At 36.8% G+C, this 21,564-nt stretch overlaps 1 protein-coding gene and 1 long non-coding RNA gene across 6 annotated transcripts in view; one reads left to right on the plus strand and one right to left on the minus strand.

Moving 5' to 3' along the window:
• Window positions 1-21,564, plus strand: part of MAP3K20 (mitogen-activated protein kinase kinase kinase 20) — a 191,822-nt gene that overhangs the window by 102,375 nt on the left and 67,883 nt on the right. For all 5 annotated transcript variants that reach the window (XM_003309428.7, XM_016950053.4, XM_054679948.2 and 2 more), the window contains 5 exons: window positions 4,788-4,889; window positions 9,495-9,560; window positions 12,828-12,856; window positions 12,973-13,110; window positions 19,970-20,056. In XM_003309428.7, the coding sequence (XP_003309476.3) occupies window positions 4,788-4,889; window positions 9,495-9,560; window positions 12,828-12,856; window positions 12,973-13,110; window positions 19,970-20,056 (422 nt within the window). The remainder of the gene's footprint in view (window positions 1-4,787; window positions 4,890-9,494; window positions 9,561-12,827; window positions 12,857-12,972; window positions 13,111-19,969; window positions 20,057-21,564) is intronic.
• LOC129143420 (uncharacterized) overlaps window positions 19,020-21,564 on the minus strand; it is an 84,768-nt gene continuing 82,223 nt past the window's right edge. Inside the window, exon 7 of the long non-coding RNA XR_008546843.2 lies at window positions 19,020-20,768. This is a non-coding gene — a long non-coding RNA (uncharacterized LOC129143420). The remainder of the gene's footprint in view (window positions 20,769-21,564) is intronic.

The following is a 21,564-nucleotide window of genomic DNA, read 5'->3' on the forward strand; positions in this document are numbered from 1 at the left end:
ACTAGACTGAAAGTTTAGTCTTTGAAAAGATTAATAAATTTGACAAGCCTTTAACTAGATTGATCAAGAAAAAAGAGAAGATAAAGATTAGCAAAATCAGGAATGAAAGAAAGAGCAGTGCTATGGCTCCTGCAGAAGTTTATAAGGATTATAAAGAAATGTTATGACAGTATTTATGCCAATAAATTAGATAATTTAGATGCAGTGAACAATTTTCTTAAAAGATACAAATTATCAAAACAGAAGATCTGAATAGACCTATAATTTAAAAATTGAATTAGGCTGGGCGCAGTGGCTCCAGCCTGTAATCTTAGCACTTGCGGAGGCCAAGGCAGGCAGATCACTTGAGGCCAGGAGTTTGAGACCAGCCTGGCCATCATAGCGAAACCCCATCTCTACTAAAAATACAAAAATTAGCCAGGCGTGGTGGCACACCCCTATAGTCCCAGCTACTCAGGAGGCTGAGGCATGAGAATTGCTTGAACCCAGGAGGCGGAGGCTGCTGTGAGCTAAGATCATGCAACTGCACTCCAGCCTGGGCAACAGAGCAAGACTGTTTCAAAAAATAATAATAATTGAATTAGTAATTTTAAATATTTCCATAAAGAAAATCCCAGGCCAAGATGATTTCACTGGTGAATTCTATAAAATGTTTATAGAAGAGATAACATCAATTCTTCCCATACTCTTTCAGAAAATAGATGCCAATATTCTATATGAACAAGCAGTATTATTCTGATACCAAAGTCATACAGAGACATAAGAAAGCGACAGACCAATATTCTTCATGAATATAGATGTAAAAATTCTTAATCATATTAGCATACTGAATCCAGCCACCCATAAAGAAGATTATAAATTCCAATTAGAATTTGTCCCAGAAATGGAAGGTTGGCTTAACATCTGAAATCAGTCAATGTAAGGTACCATAATAAACAATAAAATCATAGAATAGAAGATAAAAACCCTATATGATCATTTCAAGATTCAGAAAAAGCATTTGACAGACAACACTCACTGATAATAAGAAATATCGGCCGGGCACGGTGGCTCACACCTGTAATCCCAGCACTTTGGGAGGCCGAGGTGGGCGGATCACAAGGTCAGGAGATTGAGACCATCCTGGCTGACACAGTGAAACCCCGTCTCTACTAAAAACACAAAAAATTAGCTGGGCATGGTGGCAGGTGCCTATAGTCCCAGCTTCTCAGGAGGCTGAGGCAGGAGAATGGTGTGAACCTGGAGGCGGAGCTTGCAGTGAGTCGAGTTTGCACCACTGCACTCCAGCCTGGGTGACAGAGTGAGACTCCATCTCAAAAAAAAAAAAAGTTTAAAAAAAGAAATCTCAACAGACTAGGAATAAAAGGGAATTTTTCCAACCTGATAAAGAGCATCTACAAAAACCCACAGCTAATATCTTATTCCACGGTGAAAAGCTGAATGTTTTCTCCCCAAGACTGGGAACAAGGCAAAGAAGTTCTACTCTGACATCTATTCAACATTGTACTGAAGGTTTTAGCCAGTGTGATCAGGCAAGAAAGAAGTAATAGGCATCCAGATTGGAAAGGAAGAAATAAAACTATCTTATCTGACAACCTATAGGTAGAAAATCCTAAGGAATGCACACACACACACACACACACACACACACACACACACAAAAGCTACTAAAACTTAACAAACATGTTTAGAAGGGTCACAGGATGCAAGATCAGCATTTAAAAATCTATTGTATTTCTATATACTGAGAGTGAACAACCTAAAAATTAAATTAAGAAAGAATTCCATTTACAGTAGCATCAAAAAGAATAAAATAGTTGGGTATAAATTTAACAAAATAAGTATAAGACTTGTACAATGAAAAGTACAAAAATTGCTGAGAAAATTAAAGATCTAAACAAATAGACATTTACATATTTATGGTTTAGAAGATTCAGTGTTGTCAAGAGGGCAGTTCTCCCCAAAATGATCTATAAATTCCACACAATTCCTATCCAAATCCCAGCAGACTTTTTTTTAGAAATTAACAAGCCAATCCTAAAATTTACATGGTAATGCAAAAGACCTAGAAATAGCCAAACCAATTTTGAGAAAGAACTAACTTTGAGGACTTAGACTGCCTCATTTCAAAACTTATAAATCTGTAGTAATCAACATAATACAATATTGGCACAATATCTACAGGGATATAGACCAAAGGAACACAATTAAAATTCTAGGGAAAAAGCCTCACATTGATTGGCAATGGATTTTCAACAAAGATGCCAAGACAGTCTTTGATTGCTGAGACAATTAGAAGTTGATATGCCAGGGCCAGGTGTGGTGGCTCACGCCTGTAATTCCAGCACTGTAGAAGGCTGAGGTGAGAGGATCGCTTGAGCCCAGGAGTTCAAGACCAGCCTGAGCAACATGACAAAATCCCATCTGTACAAAAAATACAAACAAAAATTAGCCAGCGTGGTGATGTGCACCTGTAGTCCCAGCTACTAGAGAGGCTGAGGTGGGAGGATTGCTTGAGCCCAGGAGGTTGAGGCTGCAGGGAGCCAAGAGTGTGCCACTGCACTCAAGCCTGGGCAACAGAGTGAGACCTTGTCTCAAAAATAAATCCATATGCCAAAAAAAAAAAAAAAAAATTAGAGCCACACCTCAGACCATACATAAAAATGAAATGAACTCAAAATGGATCATAAGCCTAAGTATAAGGGTTAAACTATAAACTCTCAAAAGAAAAATAGGAGAAAATCTTCATGCTTTGGGGTTAAGCAAAGAGTTCTTAGAAATGATACCAAAAGCACAGCCATAATAGAAAAATTGAGAAATTGGAATTTATAAAAATTAACAATTTCTGCTCTTTGAAACATGATCTTAAGAGAATGAAAAGACAAATGACAAACTGGGAAAAAATATTTGCAAATCATATATATGACAAAGGACTTGTATCTAGAACTAAAAAAAATTATTAGAACTCAATAAAACAACCCGGTGTAAAAATGGACAAAAGATTTGAATAGATATTTTGCTTAAGAATATATAAAAGGGGCTAATAGGCACATAAAAAGATGCCCAACTTTGTTAGTCACTAGGGAAATGCAAATTAAAAGCACTGTGAGATACCACTAGTGTTATACCCACTACAATGGCCATAATCAAAAAAACAGACAATACTGCTGGGCACAGTCACATGCACCTGTAATCCCAGCTACTTGTGAGGCAGAGGATGGCAGGGAAGGACTGTTTGACAACAGGAGTTTGAAGTTTGAGACTAGCCAAGGCACCATAGCAAGACCCCTTTCTCAGAAAAAAAAAAAAGACAATATCAAATGTTGGTGAGGATGTGGAGAAACTGAAACCCTCATACATTGCTGGCAGGAATATAAAATGGTAGAGCCTCTTTGGAAAACAGATTGATAGTTTCTTTAAAAGTTAGACATAAACTTACCATATGGACCTGCAATATCAGTCCCTGAAATCTACCCAAGAAAAATTAACATATTTACACACATAGACATGTACACAAATGTTCATAGGAGCATTATTCATAATAGCCAAAAACTGGGAACAATCCAAATATCTATCAACTGGGGACTGAATAAACCAAATGTAGTATATCCATACAACAGAATAGTATTCGGCAATAAAACAGAATTGAAGTCTTCTTATACGCTTACCACTTGAGTGAACTTTGAAAACATTATGCGGCCAGGCGCAGTGGCTCAAGCCTGTAATCCCAGCACTTTGGGAGGCTGAGACAGGTGGGATTGCTTGAGCTCAGAAGTTTGAGATTACCCTAAGCAACACAGCAAGACCTCATCTCTACCGAAAAAAAAAAAAAAAAAAAATCAGCCTCAGCATGGTGGTATGTGCCTGTAGTCCCAGCTACTTGGGAGGCTGAGGTGGGAGGATTGCTTGAGCCTGGGAGGTGGAGGCCACAGTGAGCCGAGATCAAGGCTGCAGTAAGCTGTGATCACACCACTGCACTCCAACCTGGGCAAAAGAACGAGACCCTGACTCCAGAAAGAAACAAAGAAATAAAGACATTATGCTAAGGGAATGATGTCAGACACAAGGAACAATTTGTATGATTCTGTTTATATGAACTATCCAGAAAAGGCACACTGGTAGAGAGAAAAAGCAGATTGTAGGGCTGGTGTGAGAGTGATGATTAACTGCAAACTGGCACAAGAGAACTATCTGTAGTGATGGAAAGGTTCTAAGACTGGATTGTGGTGGTGGTTGCCCAACTTTATGAACTTACTAAAAATCATCCAATAATATACTTATTGCAGGTGAGTTTGTGGTATGTAGTTTATACTTCATTTTTAAAGGATTTTTCTCACTTTTTTGACCTTTTGTGCTTAAATTTTGAGAGCTCTTCTAAGTCCTTATGTGACAACAATTGATTTGTTTACACTGTCATTAAGCTGTCTGATTTATGCATTTAATATCTATCTCATAAGAATAACAACTTTTAAAGAAATACCTATTTATATACATACCTTTGTTTCAAATTTATTCTTCCAACACCTCTTTGGGTTTCTCAGTTCCAGCTAAATGGCTTTTGATTCTCAACTGAAGTTTACTATTCATCGTATGTTACTGTCTTTTGTTTGACAGATATTTTTCTGGATGACATTAACTTTTAGAAACCACACCATGGAACAATTTTTTATATATTTTTGATGTCTTTTGTTAAATTCTTTAATGTATTTTCTCAATGAAAATATAAAGTCTTATTTCTGAAATGTATCTTGATTTTAATTATATGCTTATCTTTCCTTTTAAAATAGAATATGCTTCTCTGGGATCACTCTATGATTACATTAACAGTAACAGAAGTGAGGAGATGGATATGGATCACATTATGACCTGGGCCACTGATGTAGCCAAAGGTAATAATATTTGGTATATTCTTATAGAATTGGTGGGGTGCATTTTCCCCTCCTGAAATGGGGACTTAACATCAGAAAATGTTTTATTCTGTCTTTAGATGTTCTTTTTCCAGACCAAAAGTAGTAAGAATTCCACAGCTGATGGTACAGATAATATTTTAGGTCATTGCCTTTCCACTCCTGAATTCCTTTTCTCTTCCTCTTAAGACTCTACTTTATTTCTATCCACGAAATCTAGTTGTAGCTTCAGGGCAGACATGTTTGTCATGTTTTGTGATATTATAATTGACTAGCTTTCTTGACACATTAAATGGAAAAATCATAGTTCTGTTGTTCTGAAAGTCTCTACTTAGTATCCAGAAAACATGATTTATTGTAGGATTAGTTCTACTCATTTTGTATACATAATATGCTAAAAATAGAAACCACTTGCAAAAAAAATTTTTATTTGTCCTGCCATGTAAAAGCAATTCAGATTTTATTTTACATTTAATGTAAACTTACTTAGGCATCGCTGTTGGAATTAAATATTTTTAATACACCAAACCCCTAAACAAGGTGCCCAGTCTTTTTTCTCATACATTCTTGCATAGATGAATGCTTTCTAAAGCAATTCAAACTTCATTTATTTTTATCTTTTTTTTTCCATTTTCCTAACTGAACATTTCTGGGCTTTATTTATAACTGTCAGAGTTGCTTTGGAAACAACTTCATCTAAATAATGAACACCGATAGTTATATTTGTATTCTAGCAACCCCTACAAAGTGTGTCTGAATTTTCCTGGGGCAATTAACTCCTCTACATTTTACTACTCCATTCTCTACAAGCATCTCTTTACAAAGCAAATATAATGTGATTTAGCACTCAGTAAGGGGAGCAACTCATACGTTGATTTCACTGTGTGACTTCCAAAAGTAGCAGTCTTTCCTTTGGGGAATTGTCTATTTTAAGTTTCATCAACACCTACCAAATTCTTCAAATAGGGAAAGTGAAAAAAATTTTTTTTGAGTTTCATGCTAGATGCTGCTGCTGAATGATGCCTCATTACATTATAAAAATAATAAGCTCTGTGTTTAGGGTGGTGTACCTGAGACTTTATGTTAATTTGCTTAATTGTGTATTGATGCATCGGGCATCTCAAATCATGCTTAAACTTTCATATTCTTAAAGATATTTTCATGTAATATCATAGTGACTTCTCTGTATGTCAGTAGAACACAAGGACCAGCTCTCTGTAAGCAAGGTGATGTGCCTTTATTGGAGGCTGCCTGAGCATTGTGGAAATACCCTTAAATAATGTAAATGCATATATAGGTAGTACTTAACTTACAGCACATCACCTTACACACATTTGCATTTAGGGTGCTCGGCCAGTTACACCCATGTTATTACTTTATTGGCACTTAGAATAGATAGACAGCAAACAAAACAGCTAACATCAGTCACTCTGCTTCCTGCTGTGCTCTACTTAAGCATCCCTGATTCCCAGCCTGGGAAACTCTTCTCCCTGCACCCCCTTAACCACATGCCACATCATCCCGACTGAGGGATAAGTCACTTGGCTCCACATCAGCTGAGTCATTCTTGGTGTTTTCTCAAGAGTGCTAGTGCTCTGCATCAGAAGGGCAAGGAAGAGAAGGAATCGAATTAGGTAGCAAACTGGGCCTGGTGCAGTGGCTCATGCCTATAATCCCAGCACTTTGGGAGTCTGAGGCGGGTGGATCACTTGAGGCCAGGAATTTGAGATCAGCCTGGCCAACAAGGCGAAACCCTGTCTCTACTAAAAATACAAAAAATTAGCTGGGCATGGTGGTGCACTACTCGCCTATAGTCCCAGCTCCTTGGGAGGCTGAGGCAAGAGAATCGCTCAAACCCCAGAGGTTTGCAGTGAGCCAACATCAAGCCACTGCACTCCAGCCAGAGTGAGACTCAGTCTAGAAAAAAAAAAAAAAAATTAGGTAGCAAACTGGTACCAGAGTTAAAAATAAGGAAGGAGAGGCCAGGCGCGGTGGCTCACGCCTATAATCCTAGCACTTTGGGAAGCCGAGGAAGGTGGATCACCTGAGGTCAGAAGTTCAAAACCAGCCTGACCAACATGGAGAAACCCTGTTTCTACTAAAAATACAAATTTAGCCAGGCGTGGTGGCGCATGCCTGTAATCCCAGCTACTCAGGAGGCTAAGGCAGGAGAATCACTTGAACCTGGGAGGCGGAGGCTGCGGTGAGCCAAGATTGGGCCATTGCACTCCAGCCTGGGCGACTGAGTGAGACTCTGTCTCAAAAAAATAAAAATAAAAAAAAGGGAAGGAGAGAATGGGATTGGACCCACTGATGGTGTCCAAAACTGCAGATTAATAAAATCCCTTTTGCCTGTCTGGCTAATGTGTTTGACCTCAGGTGAGAAGAGTGAGGCAGGGAAGAGGCTTGTAGGTTTATGGACGCAAGTAATACTTAACATTTAAAAATTCTATAAGATGGCCCATAAAAAAAAAAAATCAAGGCTTTAGGAATGACTTCAGCTTTCTCTGATAAGCTGGGTGTAGAACTTAAGAATTTAAGAGATTAAGTAGGAAGGCTTGATTTTTGTTGATTCTGTTTCAAATTCAGCTATGTACCTTTCAGTTTAACCTATGATTGAATCCACTGGAGCAATGATATGTTGAGAAATCAGAAAATGAATATTTTAAGCAAAGGTTGATTCATGCATTTTAAAATAGGCATTGCTCAGCATCATTGCTGTTGAGACAATATCTTCTCGCAAAAAAAGATTCTCTTCTTTCTAGATGTGAGAATAATGGAGGGTGGACCAGCAAGTATATCTGAAATTGCTGCAAGCTAATCAGCAATGCTTAAAAGGAACAATTAAAGCAGATAAACTCCAATCCAGTTTCAAAATGGTCACCACTCATTCCAGTTCTCCCCAAAAGTCTCCTCAGTTACACCTGCCAATTCTTTTTTTAAGGAAACCCTGAATGTACACCTGATGAAAGTATTTTTCAGCCTTCTTAATTGTTTGCAATAAATATAAGGCAGAATTATAGATGGATCTACAAAAACATTAAATAGAATTTTATGTGTGTGTGATGACTATTGTTTATATGAAATAGTATTTAAATGTATACTATGCATCGTACACTAATACTTTATGGTACTTTTTTCTTATAATCTTCCATGAGGAAGGAAAGTGCCTATATTTAAAGCTTTTGTATTTGAGTCTTGTTTTTTGAAATCCTTACTTGTCAGCAAGTGTAGAAACTATCTCTACCAGTAATAGTAATTATACAGATTCTACCTGAAAAATTATTAAGGAATTTGATTCTAAAGCAAGAGAGAGGTAACTATGAAATCCAGTCATATAGATTATTAAATGCTACCCAAGTTGTAACTATTGAATTTTTGCAGTTTGAGGGATGTAGAACTTCTTATCAGAAGAGAAATTTCCTTTTCCCAGTTACATCTTATTTAAGATCACATAATTACTAATACTTGTGTTAACTTGACTCTTCAGTGATATCATTCAGTGATATCATTAAAAGGCAAGAGTTTAAATTTTCTTTGTCCTTTCATGATTCTTCAATATATCATAATTAAAATAGTAGAAGAATAAAGATTTAAAAATTAACCTCTCTATATGCTTTAAAAAGCCAAAGCCTCTTATTAAATTATTTTCAATGCATTGTTCATTTTAAAAAGAAGCCTATTTGATTTGGAGGTGAGGGGGAGGCTATTTCTGCCATTAGTTAGAAAAAACAACTTGAGAAATAAAGAGGATATATTTTAGTAGAAAATCATCCTTTTTTTATTCTAAAGGGGTAGACAATACGTAAATACAGAAAGAGTCAAAAACTACTAAAGTGGTAACCATAAAATGTGTCTTTAAAGTATAATTTTATATTCAAAATAATAAAGCTCTATAAATATGATGGAAAGAATTTTGGAGTATGTTGAAATACAGATTATCTCAAAGATTTATCCTTGTAAAAGGAATGAAATACTTTGTAACTACTGTATACTTTTTTATCTGAAGATCATAAAATTATTTACCAACCGTAACTAATCAGTCCTCCCAGTTCTCCCCACCACTACCCCACATCCACTCCCAGGTCTTGTTGGAATGGGTACTGAGAAAAAGCCAAGCTGCAGCCAGGTAACCATAGACATCCAGAACTTTGGTAACTGGACATCAGAATCTGCAGTTGGGTACCTGCAGACAACCAGATGAAAACCACAAATTTTACTCAGAACTTTGGCAGATTTAGAAGGTAGTTGGTAGCGGAATACCTTAGTCGTGGAGCCCTCCTTTCAGTGGTTACTGTGCTATTTTCATGCAGACTGCAGAAAATTAAGGTGTCCTTATTAGGTATTGTAAGAAGCTAGATTTACCCACAGTCAAATTCCAACCTCTAAGAGATTAAAGCTTATAAATTTGACTTCACATATACATGTTACTAATGTAGACATATTCTGTTTTCATTTTATCAGTCATGGAAGAATAAGACATGTGAATTAGTTTCTGCTCTTGAGTTCTTTGAAAAACTATGAAAGGTAATACTGATGTAATGTTGAAAAATATTAATAGGCCTTTATTTCTTCTTGTGTGAAAAGGAATGCATTATTTACATATGGAGGCTCCTGTCAAGGTGATTCACAGAGACCTCAAGTCAAGAAACGGTAATGTAGTTATGTTTTTATTTTACCTATTTTATTACAAATTACATACACTTGCATGTAGAAATGAGCATCATTCTTTTACATATCTTTTGTAACCTACTATGGGACTCACTGCTGATACCATGGAAGCCTTTCTACTGTCAATAAATAACAAAAATCTCAATATTATTTGAAGAAGCTGCATAGTATTTCACTGTATAAATATAGCCCAGAATGTGGACATTTGAATTGTTTACATTTTTTCTCTGATAAGAAATGTTGGGCTTAATATTTCAGCCAAATTTTTCAAGACATCCCTAATTATTTCCCTAGAATCATTTTCTAAAAGAGATACTGCTGTGTCAAAGTATGCAGTCATATATTTTTAGTCTTCTATTTTTAGGTGGCTTTGTGCACTATCAATTTTGAATTTTGTTCTTGTTGCATCTGAATTGCGTGGTGTGAATTGTTGATGCCAGTCATGCCTGTATTACCTGGAGTAGTGCCCAGAAATGAGCCACATGTTTGGAAGTTTGGAAAGTAAAGGCTCTCTTTTTCTTCCTTCTCTTCTTCTGTACTTTCTAAAGCTTATTTATGGCCCTGTATCTTATAATTTGGAGGGTGAGCATTTTAAAATAACTTGCAGGATTAGACATTACCTTCAAGTAGGAGTGGTAACAGAATGCTTCTTCTGTTACATCACTTCAGAGTTATCTGAGAAAGGCAGTAGCGTTATAGCACTAGCTAAAGTAAACATCAGAGTTTGCCACTTTTCTGAATACCCTCCCATCAATTAATTATTTACATGCTTTCTAAATGCTCCTTCTCAGTAAGGAGGAAGAGAACTATCTATTTTTAGGAGATCTTTAATTAAAATGAGTATATGCTAATAGTGTGATCCTTAGAATGGGTGGTGATGACAAGTAGTGGAAGAGAACCAGGGAATGAATCAATCAGGTACCCTTGCACGTGCCTCAGGACTGTGAGGTTTGTGTGTGTGAGTGTGTGTGTGTTTAGCAGGGGGTGAAGGGATGGGGGCGGGGAGGGAAGTTATCAGCACCTTCCACTTATCAGTAGTCCTGGTTGGACCACCAATTTAACCCTGTCTGATTGTCCTTTCCTCTTCTAGGTTATCATGTATTCTTTGGTTCTTCTTAGACTTAAGCTTCTTGGAACTAAGCACTTTTGATATATGGTCAGCTAACAGGAAGTCATTAGGAAATAATCTAGGCTGTAGTAGAAAAGATCAGAGTTTTATGAATTTGTAAATTTTCAGTTCATGCTCAGAATTTCAATTTAACTATGTTATTTGACTTCAGTATATCTTAAATCTTCTACAAAAGAGGAATGATTAACTAAATTATGGATTTATCCCTGCTATCATTATGAAGACTATATAACAATGGAGAATGTCCCCATTTTAAAAAGTTACAGTTATATGTATTATAGTTACTAAATAGGAACACACATACACTGATATTGAAAGAATATAGACCTAACTTATAGTAATTCTTTTTCCCTTGGAAAGGTAACCAGAGTTTCACTTTCTATGTTATGTATTTTTATAATGGCAGTTTTTCTAGTGAGCACTTGTTAATCTTATAATGAGAAAGCTGAATATAAAATTAATATTTACATTTCTATTTGTAAAAGTTTGTAGCTTATTACTTATAGTACCAGGTTTACCCTGAGGCTATTTTCAAATATTAGATCATACAAAGATCATTTTCCCTCCTTGGTAAAATCATCAGTAACTAGTAAGTATTGATCATCTATCATGTTCAAGGCACTGCACGGTTTACAAAAGAAACATCTGAAACAGTTCTTCAGAACTTTATCCTTGGACTCATCTCCTCTTATGCTCTGATTCTTGCACTCCCATAAAAGCCCTATTTACATATTAACTCAAAAAACAGATCTCAACTTCAAAACTATTTTTCTATCTGCTGATTAGACACATCCACATAGATATTTTTTAAGACACTAAAATATATTATGTCCAAATTAATCTTTTCATTTTCTCCCTAACCCCGAAAAATCATCCCTGCATTTCTTTTACTGAGTGGCAATACTGTTTGCCCAAGCCAGAAATGAGATAAATAGTAGTTACAGTTTAAAGCCAGAGCTCCTGTTCTAACCATGAATCTGTATTGCTGCTTTATCTGATTTTATCCTTGAGTTCGCTTCCTTCTCCCCCAGTATCCAGCCATTCATTAAGCCTAGGTGATCCTACATCCTAAATATTTTTTGACTCGGTCAACTTTTCTCCTGTCCTTTGCCACTGCCTTAGTACAGATGTCCTCATCTGTCTCCTGGACCACAAAACCTTGAGTGCCAAGTGATGCCCTTGCCTCCAGGTCTATTCTTCTCTGACATAGTCTCCCCTCTGCACCTTTGCTCATTTCATTCCTCCACACAAAATTGTTCATTGGCTTTCTCTTTCTCTTCTTGACCTGGCACCTACCTTCCAAAATTGCCATACGTTTTTTGTCTGCTCCTGAGTTTTTGCATAGGCTCTCTCTTCTGCCTAGGAAACTACTTTCTTCCCTCAGCTCTCCTCTTTCTGGTTAACTCCTGTGTTTTTCAGGTTTTAGCATAAGCATCATTTCTTACAGGAAACTTCATCTGACCTCCCTCGACACAGATATCATTGTTCTTTGGCTCTATAGTATTGTTTCTCTCATCATGGAATCTATCCCAGTTTGTTGTAGATGTTTATTTAATTGTCTCTCTGATAAGAATATAAACCCCCTGAGAGCAAAGACAGTGGCAGACTTGCTTACAGTCCTGTTCCACAGCATTATACATGGCGTTACCCACAGTAGCCTCAGCAAATATTTATTAAATGAATGAATGTATGAACAAGTGAATGAATGAATATTCTCTCCACCTTTAACAAAAATCACTCAGTTGGGAGGAAACCATATATATAATATGAAGTAGTAAAGCTAATGACTACCTCAGTATCACATTGGCAGTACATGGGCAGAACCCAGGTAAAAATTTGGTTCTCCTAACTACTACTAATTTGTGCCGTTCTTACTGGATAGTACTGCATTTGGATAAAACAAGTGTCTCAGAAGCCTTTTTAATCAGTACCTAATGGAATTAAGTTTTTGTTTTAATGTCAGCCCCCTTTTGCAAAATCCTCAATGCTGTAAATACATTGATTTCACCTTTCATAATCCCATATTGAAGACAGAAATAGAAGTTTATGGTTTTTTTCAGTAGAAGACAGCTCAAACAAATTAGATGATTGTCATAATTTATCCTTTTTTCTTTTTTTAGTTGTTATAGCTGCTGATGGAGTATTGAAGGTAGGACTATTTCTTTTACTTAAAAAAATTGTTAATTTCAGATGTAGATTTTTGTAACTGATAATCCCTTAATTAGCCAATAAGTAGAAAGTTGACACTGATTCCTGTTTTCTCAGATCTGTGACTTTGGTGCCTCTCGGTTCCATAACCATACAACACACATGTCCTTGGTTGGAACTTTCCCATGGATGGCTCCAGAAGTTATCCAAAGTCTCCCTGTGTCAGAAACTTGTGACACATATTCCTATGGTGTGGTGAGTTCATTTCTCATTTCTTGTTTACTAAAGGAAATACAAAAAGCAAACACTCAAAAGAAGAGAGAGACAGTTTAACATGGTTTTATTTTTATTTGAGACTGTACTGCTGGTGGAATGCCTAAAGCAGCACCATTGGAGAACGCTTCCTAGTTGCCAAAATGTTTAATCATTTTTAATCATCGGAGTTATTTTGTCCTGTGTTGAGAAGAAACCAACACCACTTCCAAGAAACAAATTAAATGGAATCCGAGATAGTGTTGGGCTCCACTTTGCCTGTGAGAATGATTTTTTACAGGGTGGTAATGTGACTGTGGACTCTCTCTGTAATTTCAATGGAAATGTGGATCATTTGGAACAGGACTTCATTGTAATGGATTGCTTAAACAGTATAAAATCACCAATAGATCTGCCAAGCGAGTTAATTACCAGGAAACTTTTGAGTCTCAACTATTAAACTGATTCATCGGTTTCTAAAAGTCCAAAAGAAAATGTACTTAGCACTTACCAGATGACCTTGTCCGTGTCTGCTGCCAGTCTTAGAGTAGCAGTGACTATCTGAAGCGTGACTCTAAGGCATTACATAAGAATCACAGCAGAGCCACATAGAGAATAGACTAATGAGGGGGTGGAGTGCTCAAGGAAGAGACCACAGGAATGAATCCGTTAAGGAGCAGAAGCTCCTGGAGGAGGAATTTGGAGATGGGCCATTTCCTGAGGAATAGGTTATACCTGCATTATCAGAGAGAAGGAAGTGGAGTGGGAGAGTTCTTTGCTGGAGGAAGGAATTCATTTGTTGCCTTTTGTTGAGGATAAACTTTTCCCTAAAATGTTACGTATTCTTTAAAAAGTCCAAAATAGTTTTGGAATTCCCTGTCTTTACATCTCATACTGCCCTGCTATTTATACTATTATACTGCCCTGCTGTTTATACTATTACTTCCTAAAAGGGCATTTTCATAGTAATGGGTAAAGAAGCAGCCTGTTTTAGGTCCAAATCAGCATGTCTCTTCGTCCTGAACCTCTGTGTTTTCTTACTGCAGGTGGTAGCCAATGACACAAGAGGAGATTCACGTTGTCAGACCTGTTTTGTTTTGTTTTGTTTTCTTTATTCGGTCTCTAGGTATTTAATGCTGGCTTCACAGGTTTTGGACTTGTTTCAGTGACTAGCTTTTTGTAAATCATAACACATCCTATGTATACCAAATTAATAAAGATTAATTTTGTTAGCTATTGAAAAAATCATTTCAAGAATGAAGTATGTTTTTGACCGAAGGCTAGAATTTTAAAGGTCAGAAGGCAAGAGTAACATCAGGCTTAATACCTGATATCCAAAAAAAGAAAAAAAATCAATACCTGATATCCCTTGATTCTGGTTTCTTAAGAATGAAGACTATAAGCTATTACAGACAGTGATCAAATATTTCTCATTGAAAAAAAGAACAAAACATAAGTTTCAGAGGAGACTAGCTTATAAAACTAGTCTCCTATGTCAAATGTTACTACATTCTAACTATCATACATTCATCTGTGGGATATTCTGACAATGGGGTATTTGTAGCAATTTAAGACTCTTTGTAAGATTGTTTTCTCTTGTGAAAGTGCATTCCTTCATTTATAACCAAACGTTTATTTATTGAGGCACACACCACCTGAGAGTAATTTAAATTTTTCTTAGCCTGCTTGTTGGGAACGGCCTCTCGTTTTGTCCTGTTGAAATAGGAACAAGCAAACTTTTTCTAGAAAGGACCAGATAATATATATTTTTGGCTTTGAGGGCCACTTACAGTCTCTGTTGCATAGTCTTCATAGATGTCATAGTTGGCTTTTTGTTTCTTACAACCCATCAAACATGAAAAAGCCACTCTGTATTCTGCAGCAGGCCATCGTTGCAGGCACCTCCCTGGAACAAGAGGGCTTGGGAAGATGAGCAGCGTGGTTTAGGAACGTGGCTTGACCGTTCAGAGTGGCTCACCAGGAGCCCACTGCTCCCACTCCTTTCATGTGCACGTGTATATAAATGTATATAAACATGTTTGTTGGTGTTAGGTATATATGTATGTTGGTTATAGTTATTGTAGACTGTTACAGCTTTTAAATTGTTTGTCACATTTATATGAACTAGAAGACTTTTGAGGTTCATTTTTGCACTTATGAGTCCACACACATACAGTGCTTTTACTTTTAAAATTCTCCCCAAGTGTTTGAATTTCCTTATCTCAAAAATTTTTGACCTTAAGACACAACTATACATAGATTGAACTTTTAGCCTCAATATTATTTCATATATGAAAACAAACTTTATGCTGCCTTCTTTCAAAGCCTTACAGTTGCCAGGGCTTTGGTGTGAAATGCCCCCCTCTGCTTTTCCTGAGATGAAGTACAATCTTAGTACCAGTAGCCAAGCACAAATTCCTTTTCACACATAAACTATAAAAGATGTTAAGAGTGACTTCTGTTTGCAGAGCTTGGGATTTTTTTCCTGTATCATTTTAAAATCTCTTCATACATTCCACATTGACCCCATTTCTTAAACATAGTTTGAGTCAACCTTTCTGGAGCTGCACATTTTCAGTGTTTTTTATTAAAAATCTTTTCACTTAAGAAACTATGCACCACATTTCAGTAGAAGGGCTTGAACACGTCTCTTTGTGGATTAGCTTTTCTCTCTACTTGTGTGCTGACCCTACCTTTGCTTAGTTTGGTTTGGTTTTGGAGGGATTTAACAAATGCTTAACAAACCATCCTATGGAGTAATTTCACTTACTGAAACAAACTCGACCACCAGCCACTGAGCATTTCCAGTGTTGCTCTGTATTTACACACTGGATGTTGCTCTGCAGAACCTGTCCACCCCATCATGTGATGTGGAATATCAATTCTGCATTCATGCTAGAGCCTTCCCTTACCTGGTGGAAACAGAAAATGCCATTTCAGTGAGTGAGTCTGTTTTAAAACAGCTTCTGCTGTGTGAGTCTTGAAGACAGCATTTGCTTGGAATGCTGGTTTGCCTCACAGAATGTTGTGTCAGCAGAATTCCATTCAGAAAAGTGTACAGATGCTAATTTAATTATAAACAAGAACTCAGGACTGTATAGGTTGATGCAAAAGTAATTGAAGTTTTGCCATTTAAAAGTAATGGCAAAAACTGCAATTACTTTTGCACCAACCTCATATTTAATTCTGACCTCTTCTCATTCTGTTTGTTCTAAATAAACACCATTAATGAGAGAAAAAATACGAGGTATGCTTTCCAGCGACTTTTTATTTAAACAACCACAGGTATTTTTTTAATGAAGAAAGCATTATGTGTTCAAAGTAGATGTTATAGAAAAGAGCAGGTGAGGATATTGTTAAGGTTGGGACCATGTTAGTTTTAGAAGTTTGTGGTCCATAAACTTGGAAAATGATACCTATTTTAATTCAAAATGTGGTTATTTTGAATGTTTTATGTCTTTTCAAAAATAGGTGAGTAGCCAAGACTCCTTTGTCAGTAGGAGCATTTATTTGCATTAAATATCCCATTGTTCATTGGGAGTCTGTTCTGTTCATTGAAACCCCCTCTACACACAGCAGTCACATACAGATGAATAAGACCATTAAAAAAAGGTTTTTTTTTTAAATCCACCCAAAAAACTGCAATATATTTTTGCTTTTTGTTTTTCTAATTTTTTAGACTGCTGTAAGAATTTAGCCCCTACTACTCCCAAAACCACCAGCCCTCCCCAGGTTGATAAACCTTTGTTGCTTCTTAACAAATGGCAAGACTCACTAACCTTGTACTGCCTTAAAATAAATGTGCTGTGAATGCCAGAAGTGGATTTTATGATCCTTGCTCTTAAGCTGGTAAACTTTGCTAGGGAGGCTATTGTTTCCCTCCATTTTATAAGAAATGAGATTTTTTTACCCTCTTATGAGAACTCTTGGAGGACTGAACCTGGAAGAGTGTTTAGTATGTTATCCACAAAAAAAGAAAAGCAAAAATCACTGAAAGAATAAGCCTTCTGAGAACACAAGGCCTAGCCTCTCTTTAAAAAAAAAAAAAAAAAGGTATTCTAATGACAATGCAGAAAGGATTACCTTCTTAGAAGCTTCTCAGCCAAAACCCGCCTTGAAAACATAGTGGCTTAAGAGACAGCATGGCTGCCTGGCTTGTCTGTGAGCACTGTTCCAGAACAAGCTGGGCTCAGGTAATGGCTTTCTATTGTTTGGAAAAGAAAGGGCAGAAAAAGTACGTAGTCTTTTCCAAGTGTCTATTCTGTAAACTGAAAACATAAATTTTCCTTGTGAGCACAGTTTAAATGTGAGGACGTCTCAATATAAAATGAGTCGGAAAATATTTTTAAGGTGAACGATCACAATAATATTTGGCCTGAATCCTCATAACTGGTATTTTTAGGCATCATTTAATATATTTTTAGACCTCCAAGTGACTTCCTCAGTAAAGTTACTTTTGTATGCCAAATGTGATTTTTGTTTAGTGTGAAAAAAAAAAAGCTGATGTCCTATCTTATACCACCTGCTTTTTGATACATCCCCAAATCCAGGGAATAAAAGGAAATCATGAGATATGCTGATACTGGAATTAAACTAAAGACCTCATTTGGGCTTCAGGACATAGCAGCTAATGACGCCACCTCAGACACTTTTACATCCATCAAGTAACTCCCTCAGCTGTAGTAGCTCTTCAGAGACACAGAGGGAGTCAAATGAAATTGGCTTATTTTTTTCTTTATATTTTTCATGGTTAGAGCTCTCAGAGAAATATAACTTAAATTTTATTAGATTTTGGACATTTTCCAGCAGAATATTTTGGAATCAAGAATGACGTAAATGTTTTTCTGGTGTTGTCCCCCCAAACTCTTGGATTTGCAATTTACTTCACAAAATTCAGTCTGTGCATGTGTGCACACATGTACATGGCGTGTATCATACCTGCAGGCCAAACTCAGAAGAGGCACTGCTCATCTGTGCGTTTGGGGGTCTGGAGCGTTTGATTTATTGGAGGCTAACTCCCTGTTCCCATTCTCCTTAGGAATGCCACATCCATTAATTTACTTGCCCTTCATATCTTTTCCCCTCCCCAGCCCTAGCCCCCTGTGGAGTGGTAATTGCAGCCAAATGAGGGGCTCCATTTCCTGCTCAGCCCTCTTGCTGCCCAGCCTCCCTCCCTGTGTAGGTCAGGGTGATTGCATACCTGTTCTGTCACCCTTCCTTTACGTGTGGTGTTCACTAGAATTGTCCCCTTGTGGGATGCCCCTTACCTTTTCCTAATCACTTGTGTGACTCAAATAGAATTATTCAGTAGCTCCTCTAAAGGAGTACCTTACACACTTGATTAAAAGCCCAAAGAGGCTTCAGTGAATTTTTTTTCTCCTGCTTGAGCAGCATCTGCCAATTTCCCTGATTTTCCTGCTAATTATCTTCGTATTAGCCAGAATTCATTTACTGTGTTATGGTTGAAATGAGACTGAGCACTGGCTGAGGAAATAGTGGATATGGAGTGAAAGGTTTCTATGATTTGCTTGACTAGAGTATGTGTGCTCCATCTACGTTCCTATTAGAAATGAGCTTTTGTTTTTAAAACAAGGGAAATCTGAGTCGAAGCCACTGGTTCTCTTCCTGCTTCTCCCAGGGCGCCATACCTAAGACGGGGCCTGTCGCATTCTCTCTAGTACTGTCACTTTCCCTTCACTCACATTAAAAGGAGTCAAGAGCCTGACCTTTGGGGTGAGCCAGCAGGTTCATAGTCTGGCTCTGTCACTGGATAACCGACTGTCTTTGGGCAAGTTTTTTTTTTTAACTTTTTAAATAGTTACCTCACCTATAAAATAAGGGTAAGATGTATCCAGTAGGATTGCTATTAATCATGGTAATATATGAAAAGGGCATCTGGAATATAATAAGTACTCAATAAGCGGTGGTGGTTTTTATTATTAGGACTATTACTGATAAAACTAGAATTGTTTTTGCACTTTACAGAGTATTGGTAGACTCACATTTTTGAACTCCATTTGTATAAACAGGGAAAAGTAACATAGTATACAAATCTCCATTACTCAGTGTTTCAAGAGAACCCAAAATCAGCAGTATTCCTAGCATCAATTTGCTTTCTTTGGGCATTCCACTCAGATTTAATAATCATACTGATCTCAAGAACTGCACAAAGATGAACACACACATAAGCTCACTTTCACGTAGTCAGCTTATATGTATAGAAAGTGTTTATTACATCTTAGAGTATGGTATAATAGATTATATTGTAGGTAGATGAAAATAGATCCCTTAGACCGACTCATTTTGCGGGAGATTTCTCCAAAATCTAAAATGTAACATGTAAAATCTAAATATTACAATTTTGCAAGTATCTACCATTGTGGGGTAGGTAGGTTAGCCAGTGATTTGGATTTGGGGCTCAGTTATTTTTGATGAGACCATTATTGAACCTTTTAAAATATTGTTGAATTCCCAGTTATTATTTCCTAGACAAATGTATCAGAAATTGAAGGTAGAAAGAGTTTTAACTAACAAAATACACAATCTAATTTGTGAGAACATAAAAATTCTGATAATTTATGAGATGACATTAAATCAGTCAGGCCCATTGGTTTCATAAAATTTTAAGTCTGGCTCTAGATGTCCTAATTTCTAAACCAGGTTTTTTCTTTATAAAAAAGAACGTAAAAAGTATTTAATATATGGAAGAAGTTGTGTGCTTAATTGTTTTGCCCAAGTTTCTACAGTTGGGGTTGGTTGTGTCTGGTAATTAGATACAATTACATGTTAGATAAAGTTTCAGTAATATGTACCAAAAAATATAAAGTACAAGAATAAAAATTCCATTTTCTTTTTGTTCCAGGTTCTCTGGGAGATGCTAACAAGGGAGGTCCCCTTTAAAGGTTTGGAAGGATTACAAGTAGCTTGGCTTGTAGTGGAAAAAAACGAGGTAAGACTACGTTTCTCCATTCAGGTACATAGATCAGAAAACAGTATTGGGGTTTTGCAAAAGACTTTTTCATCTTCTTCAAATTGAAAGTAAGTTCACGCTTATGGAAAGATTAGCAGTAGGAGCTAACACAAAGGGTCAAAGTGATGTTATTCCTCATGAATGGACCCTTTACATCTAATTGTTGCAGCTTCACGTCGTGATGCTGTAGATCAAAAATTGTACAAGTACTGTACTAGTTTCTCAGTCTCAATTGTAAAACCTAGGGGTTTGTTCTTAGTGATGAAAGAAGCCATTGCGTCCAAGGTAGGGGAACAGTTTAACTCCATCTCCTGCGTTTAGGACATCTTTTTTACTGGCCGGGAGTTGATATATCTGTAAGAGACCTTCAGCTACTTCAACTTACCTCTCCCAGCAGGAGTCACTATAGTACAAGAAACTGTCGCTTAGATGAGAATTTCAAAAATAAAAGAAGAAAAAATAGTTTCAAAAAAGGGAAAAATTACAGTTTTGCCACCTACGTTGAACACTACATTGAAGATGAGCTCCTCACTGGAATTGGCGAGGCAGTGGCATAACTGTTCGCTTCTTCATGCAGAGCCTTTCCATTTCAAAAGAACTTCAGTGGCGTAAACACCGTTTGTGCTGTGTCCCCAGCCTCGCTTCTCTTCTTCCCACAAATTGAGGCTTTCAGTTAGTTGGACCTATGAGCCTACATCAGAGAACATGGTACATTCATATCAAAGAGAGCAACTACATTTTGAAAGGTTTAAAATTGTGACTGAAACGCACAGCCATGGAAATTCTCAGCATAAGGATGAAGCATCCAATATCAAGGTATTATGAGAACTTAGATCATGTAATGGAAGCAAGCAGTTGTCTTTGCAATGCAAAACTACTTTATTTCACAAAACTTCTTCATTTCCAAATCTGATCTGTGCTCTCCACAAAGGGTAAGACTGCAACCTTAGAATAAAATAATTTGCAAAAAGGTGAATATATAAAAAGATTCCCTTTTAATGCTCTAAAAGAATTAGATTCATCTGCTTCCCAGGTGAATGCAGGAACAAACTAGATTAATCAAAAAGCTGCTATTGACTAGGAGAAACCAAGTTTCCATCTTTTAGATCACATAATCCAGAGTTACCATATAATTTTTCCTCCTGATTCATTGGGAGTGGATGAAATGTTGATGATAGCTGAAACTGATGGGAAAGAGCTGCCAATTTAAGAAATGAAAAGGAGTTATATGCAAGAATGTGCCTTACTCATTGTTTCACAGGAGCTGTTCTGTTTTAATTAAAAGTGATAGTAATTCCTCATGTGCTATTAAATAAGATCTTACACACAGGATGACTGATATTGTCGTCATATGAGGAAACACTTGTTTCTGTTGTATTTCTTTCGCCAGTAAGATGGTTAGAGATCTGGTTCTGGGTTTACAAATGAAAGCAAAGAAAATTACTGACCTTGTGTAGACTCTGGAACCAAAACATTCAGTGTAATCT

This window comes from Pan troglodytes, chromosome 13, assembly GCF_028858775.2.
Source record: "Pan troglodytes isolate AG18354 chromosome 13, NHGRI_mPanTro3-v2.0_pri, whole genome shotgun sequence".
Taxonomy (NCBI): Eukaryota; Metazoa; Chordata; class Mammalia; order Primates; family Hominidae; genus Pan; species Pan troglodytes.